Genomic DNA, 24,249 nt, shown 5'->3' with positions numbered 1-24,249 from the left:
GGTTTTGATTTCTTTCTCGTTGTTGTTGTTGTTGTTGTTATTTCTTGCTGCATACCTAGCTCCTTGGGAAGCAGATTTTGATGCTATGAGTTGCATGTTGCAACACCCCACATCAAAAGTTCATTGAATCAGATGACCAGAGAGAAAAAAAAAAAAAAAAACACTAAATGATAAAAGAAGGCCAACGCAGGCTGCAAAGTTCTCCTGCCATTCTCACCCTACATCCCACCATGGAAAATGCATGGCAACTTGAAGAACATATGCATCTGTCTGGGAAAATCTAGACACATTAATATTACTTGAATTGAGCAGCTTTCTTAGCCAGGGATTTGCTTTTAAACACCTTTAGGTAACAGCTTCACAATATCCCAGTCTATCTGCATTCTTTTAGCCTGATGAAGAAATTATGACTATTAAAGTCATCCAAATTAGGCTATCAAATCCATCAAAGCCCTCATCACTGGCGTACAAATTATTACAGCAGGGATTTTTATTTGTGGCTAGAGATGTTATTTGTGGCACAGCTTCTAGGCTAGTGGAGACTCTCTTCCTGCTGACCCAATGGCATCTAACCTAACCTGACTCAAAACATACTGGGAATTCTTGAAGGAAACTATTTTTTTAGGCATGCTTCCTAAAGTGATGAAACCACAGCGCAGGGATGATTGCCTGCATCATCTGCTCAGTAAAGCTGGATCTGTGCCTTCCTCTGAGAAGCAGTATCCTTCCTTCAGTGCCACACACTTCATTAGGGCTGTGCAGGAGCTGTGACTGATGGCTTCTGCTCAAGCAAGCCATCCCACTGACTCCAGAGACATTGCCCACGTGAGCCAGAGTTACCAAAAAACACCATTTGTCACAGACTGATGCTTTCAAACACATTAATCTTCCTACAGCTGCTCCTTTTTAAAAAGGGCTACAAGATTTAGTGCTGATGAACCTGGGTTATTTAGCCAAGTCTGGCAACCCAAAGGCTGTGGACTCCCCTTTTAGCCACGTTAAAAAATGGGAAGCCACATGGAAAGGTCTGTCTGTAGCACAGGGGGACTGAGCATGCCCAGGTTAATCTGAATGGGCAGATCTCCCCCTGAGTGAGCTGGTGCCCAGGTGGCATTGAACACTAAAAACTGGATTATTGAACTGGCATTGAACACTAAAAACTGGATTATTGAACTGGCATTGAACACTATAAACTGGATCCCCTTTGCTAGCACCCTGCTCCAGCACTTCTGTCATGGGCCTGAATATACAACATCCACAGCACCCACCCTCCCAGAGCTACACTGCCTGGAAAAAGGGAATGGAAACCATATCCCACAAATACAGATGCCTTTTCCAAAAATACAGATGCCTTTTCCATGAATTCAAGAGTGGTTTTATTAAGGAGTGTTTTTATTTATTTTAGAGTGGCAGGACTAACCCTTACCTCACTGCACTTCCCTCCTCAACTCTCCTGCTAGAGACAATTGACAGCTTTTACAAGTGCTGCCTTGCTTTTCTCTGCACCATCCAAGAAGACACAGGAGGAGCATGTTCACTGCCACAGCTGCCCAGATATTGAATTTGCTGCTGAGAATTTAATTACAGAGAGCAATCAAGGCAGCAGACTGAGAAGTGACCAAATGTGAATTGGGCTGAGTGCAGAGTAGAGGTGTGGTACAGCACTGCCTCTCATCTTACATTTTACACTTCATGCGCATCCACCAGCAAAAGGCTTTGATACCTATGGGGATGATATGCTGCAAATTGACCAAAAATAGTGGGGCTTTTTATCAAATTTCATCATCTTCTCCAAAACACTGTTTCTACAAATCTTGGTGCAGTACAGCAGCTTTAACATGATGTTCACGAAATTGAAATGTATTAACATTTTCCAAGCACACATTATCCTTCACGTACAAGAGCCATTTCTAGTCCCAGAAAAGATCATTTTACTTTGACATTTCTAATTAAAAGAAAAACATTGCTCACAGATAAATAATAAATGAGAGTGCAGATGCTCTTATCTGCATGGCAGAAGGGAACAGGGAATTACTCATGAGTATGTATCCAAATGAAACTACCAGACCTGTCCATATCATGCACATCTGGGTACCACAACAACTACAGTCACTGACTCATTTTCCACCCACTTTTTCCCAATATGCCATCTAAATAATTATATGTTTTTTTATTTCTTCCTGAGGAGTCCTGTGATGACTAAGTACAATGAAAATGTACATGTTAGAATGAATGCTGTCACTCTTTGAGCTGTGGGTAGTTTTAGTACCTACCCTAAGCTAGACACTAGTTGAATGCTTTCTCCTGAACCTGAGAAACTGTTATAAAAAACTGTAAGCAGACATTAACTTAATTTTACCACCTTGATTACTCATAATGGTACAGAAGAGTGAGTCAGAACTGTCCATTAAATGCCTGGGAAGGTTGAAGATAACTGGCTTATAAGCATCCTAAGTTTCACTCTCCTGAATATTTCACAACACTGACTTTAGGCTTTGGCTTTGCATTAAGAAAAGTGTTCATTAGTGTTTAGAGCAAACATTGGGAATAAGGCTTAAAGCTCCTGATCCTCCTTCTGCCACCAGCCTGAGCTGTTCTGTGGCTTTGAGAGTACCACTGGGCCACCCACTTAAATCTCTGCATCTCTAATAGCTTAAAAGCACGCTCTGATAAAGCTCTTCTCCAGAAGAAGTGGGTATTACCAGATCTGAGCATGCATGCACACACAGGCTTGTAAATGTCCCACTATAAACTGGCCAAGGGCTGCAGCATATTGGGCGATGCCTCACTGCTGGGAACATGGAAAACTTAGAAGCAAGGCACACTTAGGGCTTGTTTAACTTCCAGACAGCAAAGCAGGTCTCATAATAGCTGAGAAAAATAGCTGCAAAACCTAAAGTATGCTCTGATAATAAAAAAATTCAGATGCAGATCCCAATTTTCCTGACTGCAGTAGGACCTGGGGTTTCCCTGGACATCTGATGGTCTGAACTGACCCTGCTGTTCTTGGAATGATGGCAGCAGCTTGTGTCCATCACAGCTGCCCATTGCACAGTCAGCTCCCACTCCCATGGGCAAGCACCTTCCTGATGGCATCAGAGAGAGCTAAAGCAGAGCAGAAAATGGTTCAGTGCTCTTCTTATGGAAAATTAACAGAGAGGTCTTGCTCCTAAGAAATGTCAGTGGCAAAACACTAATATTATTTAACACCATTTCATCCAGCCTTACTGATTGGGAAGTTGTTAAGGCAGCAATTTAGGCTGAGTCACAAAAGGACACAATTAAAACTTCACTATAGATTCACCTAAGCACCCAAAGCATTTCTCATCAGAGTGTTCATTCCTGTTCGGATTACGGAGCCGAGCGCTCCTATCAGTAATTCCACCTCCTTCTTAATTTGCTCAGACAGGGTCAGGGTTTATATCCGACTTTGTGTAAGTCCCTTCCCTCCCCAAAGGCCGTGCCAGCATGGGGGAAGGGAGGCAACACTTACACATCCTCATATGTTCTCAAAATAATTAGTTCAAAGACCTAGAGATTAATTCAAAAGGCAACATGCAGCAATGGAGAGAGAATGGGACATCATTAAGGCTCCAGTTTCAGCAGCACATCACTCAATCCTCAAGCCAACATAGCAACAAACAAAAAAGCCAATTTCCTCTATAATTTTATTTTTATTACTTCTCCAGTAACACAGAACAAGACCAGATTTTACCACTGCTAACTCTGTTACTCTGGGAATAAAAGGCAAACACTGTGTTACCCTGCGTAGGAGGCTGAGAAACTGAGATGTCAATTTTTCTCTTTTGTAGAATTAGAGCAAGGAATTATATCAGGCCATAACACTGAGTGAAAATAACAGCTTTGACAGTCAAATTGCCCAAAAGGCAGTAAAATGCTGCCCAATTCTAGAGGTGAAACACTTGAGCCAAAACAGATTATACTAATTAAAGACAAAGACCTCAGGACTGTCAATATATCTTGAAAAGCACACCTAATTAATTCCCTAATGAGGAGGTGAGAGGCACAAAGGTACTACCTATTCTCTTAGAGGGCTCAGGGAATATTTTATGGTAAATATTCCAAGTGTCTGAGGAGACTTTCCAGCACCTTCCACTTCCTAAATGAGATCTGCAGGTGAGGTGGAGAGGGGCATCTCAGAAGGGCATGTAATGCCAGGATGAAGGGGCAATGGTTTTAAATGAAAGAAGGCAAGTTTAGATTAAATATTAAGAAGAAATTCTTTACTCTGAGGATAGTGAGATACTGGAACTGGTTGCCCAGAGAAGCTGTGGATGCTCCTTCACTGGAAGTGTTCAGGTTGGATGGGGCTTGGAGCAACCTGGTCTAGTGAAAGATGGAAGTTGGGAGTGGATAAGCACTAAGGTCCTTTCCAACACAAACCACTCTTTAATTCTATGATCTCCCCATGCAAGTGAGGTTTTTCAGTAGCCCCCAAACACATAAAGCCTCATGTGCTTTGCTTAATTAACCTCTGCCATGCAGCGATGGGGCTGCCCAGTCCTCAGAGACCGAGGGGTACTGGCACAAAACTTCTTTGTAGCTCAAAGGCGATGATGCCTGGGGCACAATACATCTCTGGACAGGCAAAGAACTTGGCACAGTATCCAGGGAGTGTGACCATGTTCACAGGGGTCTCAGGCTGAGGGAAGAGATGAGGATCTGACTCCATGTTTCAGAAGGCTTGATTTATTATTTTATGATATATATTACATCAAAACTATACTAAAAGAATAGAAGAAAGGATTTCCTCAGAAGGCCAGCTAAAAATAGAAAAAGAAAGAATGACAGCAAAGGCTTGTGGCTCGGATTCTCTGTCCGAGCCAGCTGACTGTGATTGGCCATTAATTAGAAACAACCACATGAGACCAATCACAGATGCACCTGTTGCATTTCACAGCAGCAGATAATAATTGTTTACATTTTGTTCCTGAGGCCTCTCAGCTTCTCAGGAGGAAAAATCCTAAGGGAAGGATTTTTCATAGAAGATGTCTGTGACAAGGGTGGGGGGAGATTCCTCTTCCAGCCAGCACAGCTGCAGCTTGAAGCTTCAAGCTTGTCATGACCCCTCCTGTGATAACCAGTGCTTGTAATCCAGCAGCATTTATTGGATTAACACAGAGAAACTTTAGGAGCAGGAAAACATAAGAAGCTGCCTAGTTAGGAGACCATATTATATAGAATCTCGTTTAGTTTGTAATATAGATTTATATAATTGTGGTGCAAAAAACAGCACAGACAATATTCAAACAACTTCCACAAGGAGGGAGCCATTCCCACCACCCATCCCCAGCTTCCCCTTCTCTGCAGCCCCTGCTCCTGCCAGGACACCATGCATGTCAGTATTCCCACCTGCCAGTGTTTCACCACACATTTAGCAATTGTTCTTTCCAGCCCCTAGGATACATGTAAGGTTTGGCTATCCCATGTGTTGATTTGCCTTTCAGGATTCTCAGCAGCAACCCTGTGTTTTTTCTGATACACACTCATCCAGTTATAATGTTTAAACCACACAGGATCTTGGTCTTTCTTATCCAGAGGACCTTGCTCAAAGGGTTTTACAGTCTAAATACCACCTTGGACTTGATTATAAGGCCAGATTTTACCATTTCTGCCCTTAAATACCAGCTGCTTTGGAGGTCAGCTGCTTTAACACCAGCATTGTCTTTGGTGTGGAGAAAAGAAATTGCTGCAACCATTTTCTCCCAGTTCTTCCTCGAAATGCTTTAAAACACTTTACCCTTTGTAAAAAGATGTTGAATGCAATAAGCCAGAGTCAGACCTCCCTGGTAATAGACTTGTCAGAGGCACATTGGCTTTCTGCAGGGTAGCAGCACATCACTGCAGTCTCTGAGAGCTGTACCACTGAGCACTCACAGCCTTTCATGCTCACAAAGCTCCACAAATGTCAAAAGGGACCAACAGATAGTTCAGAGCCTTCCCTCTTGAAAATTAACCTCTATGAAGGTGAATTCCGTGTGACTGAGCTTCCCTCCCTTCTCCATTTTCTTCCCCAGGAGTGTGCTGGTCAAAGTCCCTTGTACCACGAAAGGAAATACCAAATTATTTTGTGGTCAGCAAGCACAGGTGGAGGATGCATTGGTGCAGGCAGGACAGGGCGGGATGCTGGTGAAGAGGGCAGTGCTGCCCACTGGAGAAGCCCCACTCAGAGAGATGAATTCCACTCAGTTTCACACACTGAGAGAAACCCAACCCATTAAAATAAAAACCACCAAGCATGCTGTTGCACTTGTGAATTCAAACTGGGGGTTTTATTTAACAGAGAACTTGACCATTACTTTGTGACCAGGCAGAAGGGGTTGACCCTTTCAAATACTCTTTTGAAAGCTTGCTTCACATCCTAATTACTCCATAAACACTGAGGTTTCATCCCAATTCACCAGCCTTCCTTCTCAGGGATTCTCCAATGTCCTTTACACAGGATGGAGATAACCTCACAACCAAAGCAAAAATCCCAAAATTATTCCTTTTATGCCATCATGTTTTGGGTCATGGGGTTTTTAACCCTTCAGTCTTGAAACCTAACAAATTCATCTGCAAATCTCTATTGCTTCTCAAACAAGTTTTAGACAAGACTGATTGGAAAATCATAATTTTTCAGTGAGCTTCTAAATTTTCTAACACAAAACCAGGCTACAGAGAAAGTTGAAGCAAAGTATGTGATCATAAAGGATGTTGATACGTAAGTTTATCTTCATTGTTCTAATGTTATTGAGTCATCCAGTCTTTTACTCACCCAGCAGTAATATTTGGACAGCTTTAATCCAACTCCCCAAACTGAATATTTTTCCATTAACTGCAACAAGCTTTCTATGACTTTTTGTATTTTTCCTCAGATTTTTACAACCAAATAAATGTAGTTTGTCAAACTGAGAAGGATTTTTATTATCACCTATGTATTACACTCTTCTTTAATATTCATGACATGAAAATCTTACAATTTAAAATTTATACATCATGGCTTGTTTCTGTGGGTTTTACTTTCTTTTTATTACACACATTTTAATCCACACATAATCATATTTTAAGTTTAATAAATGCACACAACTTCCTACATGGCTGAACTTTTTCAGTGATACTTTCACTATATATGGTGATTTTACACAATCCTACAGATATTCACCCCACTGCCTTTCACCTCACTTTGCTTTCACACAGCAAGAATCAGCATTTTCAGGAGATCCAGGCTTTTCAGTGATTTTCCTGAGGCTCTCTCTTCCAAAGCAGGAATTCCAATACTCAAAAAAAGCATTTAAAAAATAACACGTTTTTCACTTGTTCTTGTTTGTGACAAGAGGTTTTCAGGTCACTGCAAGTGCAGGTTTGTGGTGGAGAACAGGGCCACAAGGGCACACCTTGACAACAACCCCAAAAGACCAATCCCTAAAACCCCTTGCTGAAATAGGTTCTCAGGACTTAAATCTACAATTATTGAAGTCAACTAGATTGAAAGATCATGCATTAACAGAAATGTTAGGCTTAAGAAAAAACTGTCAGCTTTAATGCCAATATTCACAATCTCACGAAGGCCCATCAAAGTAGCATTAATGGGCTACAGCTTTTTAACTCTCAATATTTAGGCATCCTATTCATGGCTTAAGTAGTTGCCTTGTTGACTACTGGAAATCTATCCCTTATACAGTCTTTTATAGCAATTTTAAAAAGGCAAAAAGAGGTGTAGAGGTGTAATTTTATACTATTTCCCCCTGCCTATTGTATTGGCAGGGATCCCCGTGGCAGGGAGGAATGATGAATCTGACTCCATGTTCTCAGAAGGCTCATTTATTATGATTTTATTTTATGATACTGTATTATATTAAAGAATACTATACTAAACTAAAGAATACAGAATGGATACTTACAGAAGGCTAAAAAGATAATAATGAAAACTCCTGACTCTTTCCGGAGTCCTGACACAAATTTGCCCTGATTGGCCAATAAGTCGAAACAATTCACAGCAGAATGCAATGAAACAATCACCTGTGGGTAAACAATCTCCAAACACATTCCACATGAGCAAAACAGAGGAGAAGCAAATGAGATAAGAATTGTTTTCCTTTTTCTCTGAGGCTTCTCAACTTCCCAGAAGAAAAATCCTGGGCAAAGGGATTTTTCCAGAGAATGGGAATGCCACACCTGCCCACTGCCATAAATTTCTACCTACAAAACTGTAAAGGAGAAAGCTCACTTAATGCTGTTTTGTCATTTGGTATTCACCAGTAAGAGCACAAAGCAAAGTGCCCTGCAGAGGGGACAATGACAATGTGGCACCAGTGGTGTCCCCACATGTTGGGGCTGATGGACAGTCCCCATCTGTCTGGGTGTCCCTCCCTGCCACAAAAACAGAGCAGCATCCATACAGAGCATCCAGGCTGGCAGAGATCTCTTTGCACGAGGTCACTTCCATAGACACAAACCCAGCTTTTCTCTTCAGCAAAGTAAATATTAGTGCCTGTTATTCCCAACCATCAAGTCTACAGCACGCCTTATGCAAACGCTGCGTGCATATGGACACCAGATAAGCCACCCACGAGCTGTATCTCAATCCACACACCCTGGCACTGTGCAATCAGCCAAAATGTTCTCCTAGAACAAGATTCATGTTTCACTACCAATATGGTGAAGTTTTTTATTCAGAGCTACTCTGTTATTACAGTCGAACAGGCCTGACAGTATCAAAGTTGATCACAGTTCTAATTATAACTTTTAATATGCTGAATTTTATTCATTCCTCCTCCTTTTCAACCTTGATGTTTTATTCCCAGCTATTCAGGGCTTAAGACTCATAAATGAAAAGAGAAGCTTCTGGTTTTTGAGCATGGATGTTGCTGACTGTTGCCTATTCAGAAGGCAATCTGCACAGAAAGGGTTCAGGGTATAACTATTTAATAGCCCAGAAGCAAATCCTAAGAAAGCAATTACCCAAGGTACCTGCAGTATCCCAAGTGGCTCTAATTAAGCCACTGCAAAAAATTGCTGAGCTTTAGTTTGTGAAGGATTCAAGGCCATCAGGGTCAGGCTGGGAGGGGGCCCTGAGCAGCCTGGTCTAAGGAAAGGTGTCCCTGCTCATGGCAGGGATGGGACCAGAGGGTCTTTAACGTCCATTCCAACCCAAATAATTTTGTGAGTCAGTGATCCCAGGCCTGAGATGGACAGCAAGCTGCTCCAAGGTGAGCCAGCACATCCAGGCAGTCTCCACTCAACAGATTTATAAACTTTCAGCCCAGGTTTCCCCTGGGCACTGAGTTTCCCATCTCCCAAGACAACTTTTTCCTTTTTATTTCCGCTCCTTGTTCTTCTGAACACCAACACAGTGGCAAATTTCACTGCTTCCTGAAGCACCAGCCAAATGAACTCACTTCTTTTCATGCCTTGTCATGGCCTCTCTTTACCAGATGCAAGGCAAGATGATAAATTGGGGTCCCTTTTTATCATCTCAAAATAAAGGACACAGACAAGCCCACACTTTGGGTGCTCCTGAGATGTGTAGAATTCACAAATTAGAGCTACATCAGATATAAAAGAGCTGAGTAGGACAAAATAACTTACCTCAGATGAGGACCTGAGCTGATAACTTCAGTGAGGAAATTATATCCATGTACTTGAGAAAAATTGACCAGATGAAGGAAATGGTAGGACAAATTCTGTAGCATATGTGTCTACCTCCAATCTGAGAGAACAATTTAGCTCAACATTAATATTTTTGGGCATGTGCAAGTGCATCCAGGAGTTTGTGCCTCTCCTTCTGTACAGCCACTTCCTCACTGAGCCACTGCTCTGAACCAGGTTCAACTTGTGCAAATAAAGTGTCCACAGGGAAAATCCAACTGCAGTGATTCAGTTCTCTACTGCCAAACTGCCTCATCCTCACAGGGCTCCCAGGGGGTTCATGCAGAGGAGGATAAAGGTAAGAATATTTTACAAGTTGCCAGCTTTAATCCTGTGAGGACCTGAACTATGGCCAGATTTAATCATCTGAGGAATCAACACAGCCCATTTCATTGCAGTTCCCCTCCTGCAGCAGTCCCACAGCATCATCCTGTCCAATCTGCTACACAAATTCCACTTTAAAAACCATGTAGGAGGACATTATTAGTTAGTCTTAAAACATCTGCAGAATATATACAGAAGAAAAATTTCTACGAAAACCCACAAAAGAGCATGAAATTAAACCAAACTGACTTAACATTTAAACATTCTTAACACCAATCAATTTTTTTTCTTTTCAACACTGAACCTAAAGCAAAATCCTCAACTTACTGGAGGCAAAAGATTTAAATTCAATAATATATCTCAGTTATGTCAGAGCATTGACTCTGTAATACACAGAATTCCCTGACTTTAATCCAGGATGGTATTTAACATCAAGTTCATCTTAAATAAGGCAGTCATTTTCAAACTTCAGAGGAATTATTCATGTGCTTAAAAGCAGGCACATGCACGAGCATTTTGCAAAGCTTCCACTCCTGTCCCTCTGCTCTTGGTTATCACTTTCCATTAGGTGTAAGAATTTTTCACAGCAGGCACCAGAAAATTATTAGAAAAGGAACAACACAGTTATTAGAGGGAAGCCTGGGTGATGTGATGCTCACTTGTCTGATCTTGTATCATTTTTCTGCCCTGTCACCTCCTCCACAATTTCCTCCCAAATGCATTTGCTCCACGTTTCCCTCTCTCCTGAGAGATGTTGCTACATGAAAAAATGTCCATGGGGTACTTGTGCTGCCCAGGGCAGGGTGTGACAAACCCATCCCTCATCCCTCATCCCTGGTGACCCACATCCATGAGCTCCTGGTGTGCTCCTCCCTTTCTCCATGGGATGGATGGGTCTGGCTCACTCCTGGGCTCAGCTTGTTCCCTTCAGGCTTTGACTTCCTCAGGGGCTGGATTTTAGGTGCAGCCAGGGAGAGAATCAATGAAATAAACCTTCAGTGTGGAAGGGAATGTTAGCCCAATCCAAAATCTCCTGTACCCATACACACAGTCCCCAAAGGAAGAGCTGCAAGTATTGGCCAGTTTTGTGTCAAAACAAGTGATGTGCACACAAACTCACACAATTTTAAGCAAAGTGGTCACATTGACAGCAAATATGTTTATAGACAGGGCTTTGTTACACTTCTATACAGTATTACTTACTATATTACACTAATATATAATACTGCATTTACATGTAATACTACAAAGTAAGCATATTGAAAATTAAGGAAAGGCATGCTTCTTTTGCCGAACCTAATTAATCCTTGTGAGGAAGTAAAAATAAAAATAACTTCATTGACTTTATACTTTGCCAAGCTGCATTTGAAGATTATTACCAGGTTCTGCATTTAACAAATACAAATTTTATCCAGGAGTCTTCTCTTTGGAAAAAAAAACATTCCAAAACCAAAACCCACCAGGCTACAGAAAGACTGTGAACTGTTTCCTTCTCCCATTCATTGTTTTTCAGTGGATCTTTTGCTGCCAATATCATTCAGCATTTTATTTGTTTGCTGACCAGATGGCTGAGTATTTTCAAACAGGAAAGGAAAAAAACAACCCCATAGCAAATAAGACATTTTTTTCTTTATAAATTTTAGCTGAATCTTTATCAATATTCACGTTTGGAAATGCTGTATGTTTTTTATGAATATTCCATTTTGAGAGGAGGGAAAAAAAAGACAAAATAGAGACTGATGACACCTGTAACTCTAGAGGGACATCATGCTTGGGAGGTTTAAATTGGGAACTTCTGCCTGACTTGCAACCACTCATCCCAGGATAGGAGCAGCCCTTTGTGAGCACTTAACTGCCTTATGCGCAACAACCCTGTCCATTGAACAAAGCAATATCTTAAATCACAGCCTGACAAAGAGAAATATGTAACATTGTACATTATGAGCAAGCCTCATCCCATATTGCCCTCCAGGGCTGTCTCCAAGCCCACAGAGTCCATTTCCACTGCAAGAATAACTAATAAATAAATAAAACCAAGGAGAAACTACCAGCCCAAGGCAGCCTGAGCTAAGTAAACAGTGGAGAAAACACATCTTAGATTTAACTTGGCCATCAGCTACATTCAGCTTCTTTTCTGCGTCTGTGCTGCTGACTGCAGCTGAAATGACCTCCAGCAGCAGAGTCTAGCCAAGCCTTGCTCAGTGCACTATTCCTCAGAAGTCCAGATTTACCCACAGGGCTAAGGAAGCTTAGGCAGCTACAAATCCAAATTTGTTAGCATTTCTAGCAGCTAGAGAGTGCCCAGAGCTGCAAGATTCCCTCTTGCATCCAGCCAGGGCCTGGTGAGGGATGAGCTTGGCGTGACAGCAGTAGGCAGAGCTTTGTCCCTAACCCCATTAAACCCTGTTCCAGGGCAGGGTAATGTGTTATCAAAAGGGCTGCATCAGTCAAATCAATCAGCAGTGACTCATCAGGCCAGGACTGGGGGAAAGGCAGGAGGGAGAGATCAGGGCTTTGCTCAGGCACAGTTCCACAGCTCTCCCTTGCTGCTGAATGTGCCAGTCTGGGACACAAAGAGAGAAATGCATTCATAGCTGCTTCACCTGCCTGGGAAATGCATCCAGCCGGTAACCACACACATGGGAAGGCATGAAAAATCCTGCAGCTGCATTTTTGCAGTGTGAATTAAACTCAAATACAAGGTCTAGCCCGTTGGACAAATTACAAGCTGATCGTTACAGGCAGGCTTAAATGTGTGTGTCTAGAGATAGACAGACAGACAGACATAGATGTATCCTGCATGTACAATACAGAAATTTACCCTGATGTTAATTATTTCCTGCAGAGGAAGGGACCCTGCTGTGTGATAATGCACCTTTGGTAGGAAGCTGCTACAAGGCAAAGCAATAAAAACTCTTGGCTGACAAACAGCTCTCCAGAACTAAGGACCAAGACTGCGCTCCTGCTGTGTTTCCCTCCTAATTCAGCAGTTCAGAGGCAGAGATTTAGATCCCTTCTCCAGTATAATTAGGTCACTGCAGAGACCCAGCTGCACTGCTGTGATGTCCCAGCTTGTCAAAGCACCCTCACCCCTGCAGCTTACAGAGGGCTGCACAGTGACCTTGGGGCTTGTGTAACAGCCAGTGCAGCTCACACTGGGGACTGATGCCACTGATGCCTCCTTATTGTGCTCCAGGTAACTAAAAGCTGAGCATCTACCTGGCAAAAGCCAGCATCCCTCTGTAGCCAGTGGGGAAAAAATGGGCACATTCAACAGAAAAATCACTTTCAGGATGATAAACATTAATCTTTAATGGTGAATGTCTCTGCCAGACACTAAAGTCAAGCTAGGTGCTCAACTTGTACAATTAAAAGCAAGGTAAGTTCTTTTCATGGTAGAAATGCTGGTTCTGCCCTGTGTTACTTGCACACACATGCTTGGACTATGCATGGATCACTGGAACAAGGTCTCTTCATGCTGATTTTCTGCTGTCCTGAAGAACAAGGAGGGTGCTACCTGCTTTCCTTCCTAACATCTAACAAGTACCCAGTTATCCTCATCCCATGACAAAACCGCCTCCTCTCATCTTTACTGCCTAACTGCAGGATTCCAGAGTTCATCAAGAGCTTCTACTGCAGTGTCCCATGCTGTGCCAGCTGCCATGGGCAAATCCATGCCAGGGGGACACACTGACAGCCCAGGGACCAGAGCTCTTTGGGTCTCTGAAAAACACCAATCGCTTGCTTTTAAAATTTTAAAAGTTTAATAGTAATAGAATGGTTATAAAAATAGCAATATAATTAGAGTAATAATAATTTGGAAAATTTGAATTAGGACAATATGAGAAAATAGAAACAAAGAGTTACAGACGGCCAGGTGCCTTTTCTGGGCAAAATGAGCCCGAAAAAGGACCCACATAAACAGAGGATTAACCCTTAAAAACAATAACCTGTTGCATATTCATACACCTCATACATGATGCATAAATTCCATTCAAACACAGGATTCTGTCTGGCCAGTGTCAGCTTCTTCCTCTTAATCCTAAGATTAAGGGCGTCTTCAGAACTGAGCAAGGCAGGAAGAAGTTTATTTCTTCTGATAATGGAGCAATAAATTCTCTTTCTCTGAAAGATTCAGGTGTCCTGTGGCTGCTATCTTGCTGTGAGTCCTTTCTTTAAAAAAAGTATCTTCCATAGCATAGTTTCTATTTTAACATTATGTTATAACCTAAAATTATATTTAACACATTACTTAAGAAAATTAATATAGCATAACTTTCTAACATAACACATATAATATTCATTTTAATATTTGTGAAAAGCCAATCATAAAATATGCATTTTTCACAGGCCTGTCCTGTTCAGCAGGCTAGAGACTGCCTATGGAGAGCAGGTGATTGCCCCAGTAATTTATTCCTATTTCTAGTATGTGTGGTGCCCAGTGGGGCACTACTGGCTCTTCCCATCAAACTATCTACAGTGTAAATGCTAAATTTAAATCATGTCAAAGTTTGTTAATCAAACTGTACTTTCAGTAACAGTCACATAAAGCCTCCCAAAACCTTGAGTCAGGCATCATTGCTTCCACCCCATCAAATTCATACAACCTATTTAAGTGCCACAGGACCTTAAAACACTATGCAGCTTAGCTCCACCTCATTTAACTTTACAGATTTTCAAAGTTCACATTTTCAACTCTTCCATACTGAGGAGCCAACTTAGCTTTTCTTTTCTCCCACCTTTTCAATGAAAGCTGTGATTCCTGCATGAGCACATGACGAGGCTTTAAGGAGATCTTTTTCCCTTGTTTAGCAAAGCAGTTCAAGAGATTTGCAGGTCAGTATCACAATAAGCAATGCAGCAAACCAGCTGGCTTGTTTGGGATTTTTTGTAATTTAAAAGCTGGAATTGACTGCAAAGCAATGACTTTTCAGAGGAGCCAGCAAACATTTAAGTAGAGTTGGCTTTAAGTGCTATTAAAAATACTGCAAAACAAGAAGATACAGGAATTGATTGGGTTTGGCATTATGCCCCCTCTCAGCTGGGGTGAATGGGAGTGTGATCATTGATCACAGCTATTTCAGCAGCAGTTCAGGCTCAGTGTTGAGCTGTTTGTGATACCTGGTCAGTGCCTCCCTGAAAGGATGGTTTGACTCCCACAGGATGTGTTCCTTCGGTGCAGGATGGAGAAATGCCTCTGGATCGACTGCCTCACTGTGCAGAGGCTAACACAGAGAGCAGTGGGCTTCTGGCTACAAAAGGAGAATTCAGAGCACATGTGTATCCTATATTCAGCACCAAAGCCAGGCATTAACTGACAGTCATCCTGTCAGAACTTCTGGAAAAGCAAAGAGCTGGAATGGGTTCAGCTGTTACTTGAGCAGCTCTAGGGGAGAGCCTCTCTCCCACTAATCAGGACACTTGACATTCATCACAAGGAATACAAGCTGCTCATCAGCAGCTCTGCAGGGCAGGTGCTTGTGAGGAAGGTGCAGCATCATGAGCTGACTCATTTCCCACTCCAATTCCGTCATGCAGCCTGGCCCCAGCATCCCTGAGATGAGCATCAGCTCGCAGTCCCCCCGTGCAAGCATGAACCCTGCCATGAAGAAAGCCTGGTTACAGCCCCTCATGCTTGCCTTTCAAGAGAAGTCTGAATTTTTAAAAAAATTGGATTAAATAAGAACAAACAGAATGGAGAAGAAAAGAGCTGTCCTGGGAAATCTTTCTTTTCTTCATTTGCTTCAGGGAGCCACAGAGCTGGAGATAAAAAGCAGCTTAACCAGAAACAAGCAGCATTTGATCAGCACTGTTGACCTGCCAGCAGGAGGGAGCCATGGATATAAAAGCCTGGGAAAAATCAGCCAGCATCCATTTCTGCTGTACATCTCTCCAAAGACACAGCAGCACCCTTGTGTGTATAAAACACCACCAGCCTGTGTGAAGGCTTTCCTTTAAGAAACTTCAGAGAGCAAGTACAAAACCAGGAGGATTTCATACACCACAGGAAACACCGTGGGAAATTAACACTTGAAGAGAGTCAACAGCTCAGGTCTAAATCACCTTTACCCTTCAGTTTGCTGCTACAGTCACCACCTGGTACACTTCAGTTTTCTGTGGCAGTACAATCAATTTAGACACTGATTTCTCCACTATTAAATGTGTCCTGTGTTTTATCAAGCCAGCAGCAATTATGTTAATGGCATCTCCAGGTTTTGCACTCCCCATCTCTCCTCCCTCTGGCTAGGTTATCTAATGCATTTCAATTTTCTGACCATATTCATTATATCAAAAACACCTCTAAGCGTGTTCAGGTCAGTTCCACCCTCAGAGGGAAAGTTCACCCTCTCCCCAAAGCAGGGGTTTTTCAACAAATTGGATTATGAGATTAGCACTAGTAGCCCACATTGGTAATTATCATATAGAAAATAGCTCTTTTGACTGGGTCAGCCCTGCTAACTGGAGGAGGGCCATGGATCTGCCCACACTCATGGACTTGCTCATCTTGTTTGCAGGAATATCTTCTCCTGATGCTCCTGTTCTTGGCAGGGTGGGCACAGCCTTTTAACCAACCCCAAACACCCTGAGCCACTTTCCTGTGGGTTATCCCTGGAAAATATTTGTACTTCTAAGGTGGAGGTACAAATCTAAACAAAATCTAACCAAATGAAACTTGAGTTACCCAGCATTTTCACCACCAGATAACAGTTCCTATGAGTTTTTGTAGGTACTTTCCAATAGTCTTCAAGTATCACCATAAATCACCTCTGTTGTGCATTGTGTTCTTGACCACAAAACACCAACAAGTAGGATTAATTCCATATCAATGGGATGAGTGATTTGTCTTCTCTTTGTAGCAGTAAAAACTCAATGCCAAAGAAATTTTCCAGTTGGGAATACACCATCATCTGGAACTATTATTTTTTTCATTGAAAACGTCTTGCAGCCAGCAAATACCTTTCCTTGCAGGGACAGCACTTGTGTCTCTTAAATCAAAGCACAACAGAGAGCAACAATCCAGTTCTTTCACACCTTTAACACACAGCTCTCATTTTCTTCTTCCTACATGACAAAATGCAATCCCCTTGCCATTATCTCAGTGTAAATCCAGGCCAGCTCTATTCCACCAAAACTTTATGCTCTAGACATAAAAGAAGACCAGACTTGTGCCCCTGAGTAGATCCCAAAGCCACCTGTATCACTTCTATCACCCCAGAACCTAAACCCTGACTGAGTCATCTCTGACACTCTCCCAGCTAAACCCTCACCCCTTTTTTTTTTTTTTTTTCTTTTGCCTTATTTTAGGTTTATTTTTCCCTTATGGCAGGTGAGTTTGCAGCCAAATCAGCATCAGTTCTGACTCAGCACAGTGGCAGGATCATCAGCACCAACACAGCAGAGCCAGCAGCTCAGCTGCACACGTCGTCCTAGATCATCTTAAATCAGCTCTGAGCCATGTCCCAAGTGCACAGTGATTACTGTCTGGCACTATTTATCACAGAGAGTATCACAATGCTGGTGAAACAAGGTCATTATGAGATTTAGACAATGCTTTGTACTTGAAAGGGTTTTGTTTTATTTGTTTGCTTTAAAAGATGGTTGTTAAAAAACCAAAAAGGGAGGGTTTATCCATTTCTCTCCTTCAAAACCAGAGGGTTTTGTTTTCAAACATTTGAAAACCAAAATGTTCCCAGTACCAGCAATCAAAATCTAAACACATTTTCTGGTCCAGGGTAAGACCTAAGGTATTAACAAAGGCTAGTGAGCAGGACACTCTTTTCCTAGTAGATGTAATAGTTGGGGAAGATATGGCCATGATGGATAATAACAAGATAATAACATTGGACCTTCACAGCAGCAACCCCTAGAAAAACCTTGGCACCAATTGGGAGACACATGGGACCTGTTCCTAAACACTGTTTCTTTCCTATCTCAAGCATGAGGCACTCAAGGCTGCTTTTCCTTTTACCAACCATTATCTTCTCTAATCTGTTTATTTCTACTTAGGTGATGCTCACTACCTCCTTCAGCAGGTGCTGACAGCAACCTACCCTCTGACACAGGGAAGCCTGCAGTGATGGCATTCCCTGCTGAGCCCTGCAGGTCTGGGAGCCCCTGGCTCTGCCCCAGGGTCACTGCAGTCTGTGGGAGCCCTGCCAACACCTTCCCTGACACACGCTCAGGCTCGTGGAAAAGGTTCCCTTCAAGTGATCCCAGAATTTCTGACCTGGCATAAAGCACTGCACAGCGCTGCCAAAGCCTTCCCAACCAACACCTGGAGGAAAACATGGCCTGGATGAGGCAGCTGAGAGCCCAAATCCTGCAAAAACCCATCCCGGCCCCTGGCTGGCTGGTAATCCTGACTCCACAATTCATGGATGTGTCAGGAGTCCCAGCACAGCTCCCATTCTCACTCAGCCTCAGCCTATGAGGGAAAAGAGAAAATAAAATCATGGCCTTCTTTATAAATGATAAATCTCACCCTGAATGATCCAGTGATATTTGATGGTGGAAGAAATGCAATCTTGTGTTGGTTTAATGGCGACTCCTGCTTTGAGTTTATGGTCTGTTACAGCAGTTTCCACTATGACTAAATCTCTTACCCTTGAATCATTACAGCCATGGCTCACTATCCAGCTTTTATGCCAGCATCTGTCTTCCTTCCCAGGTTTTCATTTCTGACACCTCACCAATCTCCCTGTGCTTCCCCCACCTTGATCTGCCCCTGTGCTCTCTGCTGTGGTACCTGCGTTTTAGCATCTGTCTCCTCACATTTTGTGCACGTGTTTCCACTCCATCAGCTTCACTGTCAGCAGTTTTGTAGCCTGTTTTTTGCTCCTCTTTCCTCATCTTTATGACCCTTCATCACCATGGAAAATGGAAGCTGTACATTTCTCTTTCCCCCACAAACACAAAATCCATGTAGCAAGACATGAAAGAAATAAAATGGTCTGTGCAGGAACCTTTCCCCAGCCTCTTCTGCTGACTATGAATCATTCATAGATTGTGTCTAAAATCTCTCAAGGTGGTTAGAAATTAGGGAATACAACATTGGATCATTCCAGAAGCTGGTATAGGTAGCACCTGCTCTGTTGCCAAAACAGCAAATGCAGATGCTTCAGAGAAATGGATGAGGGTACCAATAAGGGGCAGCAAGGAAACCAATTTAGAGGGAGAATTCCTTCCTAAATGAGCAAATCCCTTCAAAGATTTTAAAGCCAACAAAATCAAATAGTTGTATTCAATCAACCCAAAGGTTGTCTATGGTTACATAAAAATAAAAAATTATCTTTTAATAATAAAACATTTAGCCTTTCAAGTGCACAAAAGTCATTTTTATTTCTGCCTTATCCCATAGATTTGCATCTCATTAATTTTCTCTATCCCATGCATTAACACATGGGATAATTCTTCTTTTTCTTGCTCTGTTAAGTCACTCCCTCCTCACCAAGACAGCCCCACCCTCTGCTGTGATCACTGTGTGCTCATTAACCAGCCGCAGAACAAACACAGCATTCACGGTTCCTGGGTGCTAATGACAGGGCACACAACCCCTCTGACAGGTTTTATTCTTCTCTTTTCCTTTTAATCACCCACCCAAACTGCTTCACCACCTGCACATGTGCTGCCTCCACAGAGCCTTCTGCAGTGACTCCAAACCTCTTCCCAAGCAGGTCCAGCTCACTTACAGCACAGGATATTCAGATATTCAGGTGTTTCAGATATCCAGGTTCCTGCCAGCACACATCCCTGTCACTCCTGCCATGTGTGACAGGTGTGCTGGCTTATGTGACACCTTTCCAGGACTGACACATCTCCTCTCTACCCTTTACATGCAAATACAGAATTTCACCTTGCTTCCCACACTGCTTATCTCAGTACCTAGTATCCTGATTTAACATACTAACGTACTAAAAATACTTCACACTTAGCTTAGGCATACTAGATTTTTTAACCTTTTCTCCTCATGAGAATTGGCACTATTTCAACACACCAAATCTCCCTTACTTGACCCAAGTTCAATTTCATGCTCCTCCTTTATTCTTAAGATGCCTTTGCCTTCAAGTGATTTTATAAGACTCTTATTTTCCAGGAACATTTCTTGTATTGTTTTTGTCTTTTCCATAAGGATTCTAGCAGACTAGCGCAAAAATACATTCCCTTAAAGAGAGCATTTAGCATTACCCTTTAATTTACCTGTCTACTAAAACAGCAGGTAAACCGTGCAGTGTATCAGAATCACATTTATTATCAATGTCAGAGGCACTTCTCAATCTGCATAATAACTGAGAGTTGCACAGGAGTACGAAAGAAAACATCTTTGCCAGCAGGATACTCTGTATCTCTCTTTGAAAGCAATTTGGCTGAACGGGAATCAAGAGAAGAGTCACTCAGGGAGTTCAATTTTTTATTATTATTGCAAAAAACAACTCAGGGAAAGAGGAAATGAAGAAAAGACCCGTTTAGGCTGAGTATCAAATGTCCTAAAAGCAAAATCTGCTCAGATTTGGGTGAATCTCTAAGGGGAAGATGAAGAAGATCCATTCAGTTGAAAAGTTCAGAAAAGAAAAAGCACAAAACACTGGAATATAAGATGTAACAACCATTGTCCCTGCAGCAGCAGGGGGACTGGCATAAATACCTCATCATTTCCAAGATAACAGCTTAATGTGTATTTAATGGCAGTGAAAAGCATGGGTGTCATCAATTCCACTCAAAGTCATAATTTATGCAACGCATGAAACATTTGCATGAGTACCCTGACCGTCACTGGCACAGCAGAAGGAATTCACCAAATACTTATTCTTCTACCACCGCCCTAACCCGAGCTGCCAGGTCACCAGAGGCACAGGGAGCAGTGATGGGTCTCCCCAGGTTCTGTACCCTAGCCATCCAAGCTGAGGCTGCCTCCATCTCTTGGAGATGCACAAATCCCTTTTAAATTCGCTGCTGGCACTGGAGAGCTCAGGGAGGGCTCATGATGTAAATGACCATCACAGCCTGGACTGAGCACTGCTGTGCCAGAAGCTCATGGCTGTGTCAATTTACTCCAAAATCTCACAGGAGCATTCATTGAAGCTGCTTGTACCCTTGGTTTGCAGCACAAACACACCCCTCCTAAATCCAGTGTGCTCAATTGCTACAGTCCCTGACCAATGGAGTCAATGACAAAAAGGCTTCTGGAAAGTGACATTGCTAGACATTATTATTTTACTATCTATGTAATGAGAGCACCACAGAGCCTCAGGCACAGCCAGAGATCCCACTGCTCCAAATGTTGTGCCAGCACAGAAATCTCACAAACCAGCAGGTATCTGTATTTGTCATAAGTGAGGGAACCCAAAACAAGTAGTCAAGGAAGGAGTGGGGAGAGTGCTGCTAAAGAGGATCCCCTATAGATTGAAAATGAACTACCTGTCAGTGCATTAAGCCTTGTGCTTCTCAGAGCTTTTGGGTGTAAAACAAAGGACATTTACCAAGTCTTTAAAGGACTGCAATGACCTCTGACAGGCTGCGCTTTCTTAGGGCACAACTTCATCCCTGTCTGAGTCTGCCCAAATCAGTCTCATCAGGTTGTAAATGGCAATACACCCAGATCACTCAAAACTGGACTGAACTAGGGCAAATGGACACGTTTTGAGACAAAAAATATTAACTTTTGTTCTTCCCTTTTGTAAAGCAGCTCATCTGCTATCCTGGTTCTTTGTAAGCTCCCTTTTTTTCCTCCCCTCTGTCTCCATCCAGGCATGTTTGTAATTACATTTCCTGGGACACACACCCCAGCACAAGCAACACACAGCTTTTTAACCCTGTGAGTGAGGGCTGTCTCTGTTTCAAAGAGCACTCAACTCAAGTAAAACACATTGTCAGCCTCTCTGAAAAGAAAGCAAAAGCACACAGGTCCAGATCCACAGGTGTACAGGAGTGGGGCTCCAGAGAGAATTTGCAGACCTAAAGCCCAGTGCAAGATGCTCAAAATACCAGCTCTATACTTTTGGTACCACTGCACAGGTTCAGCTCTCACCTTTAACCATCTGCAGAGGTTCATTTTTTTGATGCAAAGACTTTAGGATGAAAACAGCCCTACAAGTACCTGTTTCCCTTCACTAGCTGAAAAGGCAGATAGGTAATTTAAAGCAGGTGGCTGCATAAATTCCTCTCTCTGAGAATGACTAACATTTAGGAAAAACATGCCTTGAGAATGATCAACATTTAGGAGAAACATGCCCAAAGCAGACACTGATTTGCCAGACATCACCTCTCCCCGCTGCAAGATTTCCCACGCTAGGCTAGCGCTGAGCTCTGCCACTTGGAAGAAAACAAGGAAATTTCATAGGCAAAGAGAGAATATTCCCCAGGTCAGAAATGCTCTCCTTCACCACAGGAAGATCTTCTGCACCCCCAGCCAAGGAGGTCCCAAGCTGCAATAACCTCCAAGCATGGATCAGGACCCTTCATCAGCCGAGTGCTCCCCTCAGGCTGCAGCCACCCACCTGAGCCCACTCTGAAAATGCACAAATTCACTCTTACTAAACGGTGCAATGCAAGAGGTAAACTGGGGAAGCTGTGGTCCCAGAGCATCCTCAGATAGGAGGGGGTTAGAAAGGAAGAGGACTGACCATTGTTAATGCACTCACAGGTTTCTGCTTGCCTGAGCAGAGCTCCGGCCACCCAGACCTGCTCGGGATGCTGATACCCAGCCTCCCCACCTCTACTGCAGGTTTAAAACACAGCAAAGACCCACTTGCTCTTTAACAGCAGCAGAGAGGATTTCCCTGCATGTAGGAGTAAGGCTGGAAACCCTGGAAAAAACCTTTATGAAGCCCAGGTCCCTTCCCCGGGAAACCTCAGGGATCACCCGGGGCTGCGCATCCCTGTCCGGCCCCGCATCCCGCACAGCCGTGCGGAGCGTCCCCGCTCCGAACACACCGAACACACCGACTCCCGCCACGTTCGGGTTCCTACGGCAGCACAGAGCCGGAAAGTTTCTCTCGCCATGCCACACGCCCGGCTCAGCCCCGGACACACCGAGCTGGCACCGGGCGGGCGGGACATCACACGCCATCCTTCCTTCACTCTCCACCTTTGCGCTGATCCAACACGGTATTTATTAAAACAGCGAGGCCGGGCGAGCCCCCTTGGTTCGGAGGGACGACTCTGCTATTTCCATGTACTGAAAGGAGCAGGGATCACCACGGGCAAGGGGAGTGGGGAGAGCGGATCGCGACCGACGGGCAAGGAGCGGCTCCGCTCGGGGTGCGGGGGGCTCGGCCGCAGAGGATCCTTCCCCGTGGAAGGATCTGACCCCTCTGCCATCCCCCGGACAGCTCCGGGGAGCCAGCAATACCCCTGGCTGGAATACCACCCTCCTCCCGAGCCGGTGCGTGCCCCCCACCCGCCCTTAGGGATGGGGAAAACCCAAAGAGCCCTCGGGAAATCTCACCTCTTCGCAGGGCGGCAGCTGCAGGGCGGCCGCCTGCCAGCCCAGCAGCCAGCAGCACAGCCAGGCGCTGCCCGGGTACCCTCCGGCCCGCCGCATCCTCAGCATCCTCAGCAGCAGCATCCTCCTCCTCGTCCTCCCCCGCTCAGCCCTTCCCGGGGCCGGGGGTGCTGCTGGGGCTCGGCGCCCCCCGCTCCTGCCGGACACCTGCGAGCCCCGGCCGCGGGCTGCCCCCGGCCCTGCGCATAACCCCGGGGCTCCGGCGCACCGCGGCCCCGCCGGCCCCGGCAGCCGGCACCGGAGAGCCGGGAGGAGGGGCCGGCAGCGGCGGGAGGAGGAGGAGCAGCGGCGGGAGGGGGAGGAAGGCTGGCAGCGCAGGCGCACGCTGGTCCAGCCCCGGAGCGGCCAAGGGAGCGCGGAGCATCCCCCGGCTGCATCTCGCCAGCCCCAAAACCCCCGCGCTGGGGAGCACACAGCAGCCCCGCTGGCACCTCTGCGGTCGATAGGCTCCGGGATGGAATCCCCCCTTCCCCAGCCCTGCCCTGCGATGCTGGCCTGCATCCCCCGCCTGGCTGCTGGCACCCCTGTCCCTGTCCTTGGCAGCGCCAGGCGGCGTGGGGTTTGTAATTGTTGTGCAGTATGCGGGACGAAGGTAAAAGGACAGGCTTAGCAGGGAAAGGAGGGAGATAAGTGTGGCTGATGGGGCTGTGTCTGGCTCAGTCAGTTCTTGAAGGATAAGTCATTTTGGCAGGAATCCTGTCAGGGGAGGGAGTCCTGCGAGAGAGAGCAGGGTTAGGAGTAGTGACAGAATTTTGGTGCGTGCCGTTATTAGG

The 24,249-nt window shown here is 44.2% G+C and overlaps 1 protein-coding gene across 1 annotated transcript in view; it reads right to left on the bottom strand.

Annotated features, from left to right (window-relative positions):
* Window positions 1–23,685, bottom strand: part of ELAPOR2 (endosome-lysosome associated apoptosis and autophagy regulator family member 2) — a 102,317-nt gene extending 78,632 nt beyond the window's left edge. Inside the window, exon 1 of the mRNA XM_058023022.1 lies at window positions 23,420–23,685. Within this exon, the coding sequence (XP_057879005.1) occupies window positions 23,420–23,539 (120 nt within the window). The 5' untranslated portion in view covers window positions 23,540–23,685. The remainder of the gene's footprint in view (window positions 1–23,419) is intronic.
* Window positions 23,686–24,249: the final 564 nt, after the last annotated feature.

This window comes from Melospiza georgiana, chromosome 4 (genome assembly GCF_028018845.1).
Source record: "Melospiza georgiana isolate bMelGeo1 chromosome 4, bMelGeo1.pri, whole genome shotgun sequence".
Lineage (NCBI taxonomy): Eukaryota > Metazoa > Chordata > Aves > Passeriformes > Passerellidae > Melospiza > Melospiza georgiana.
This window is presented reverse-complemented; position numbering and strand designations above follow the sequence as displayed.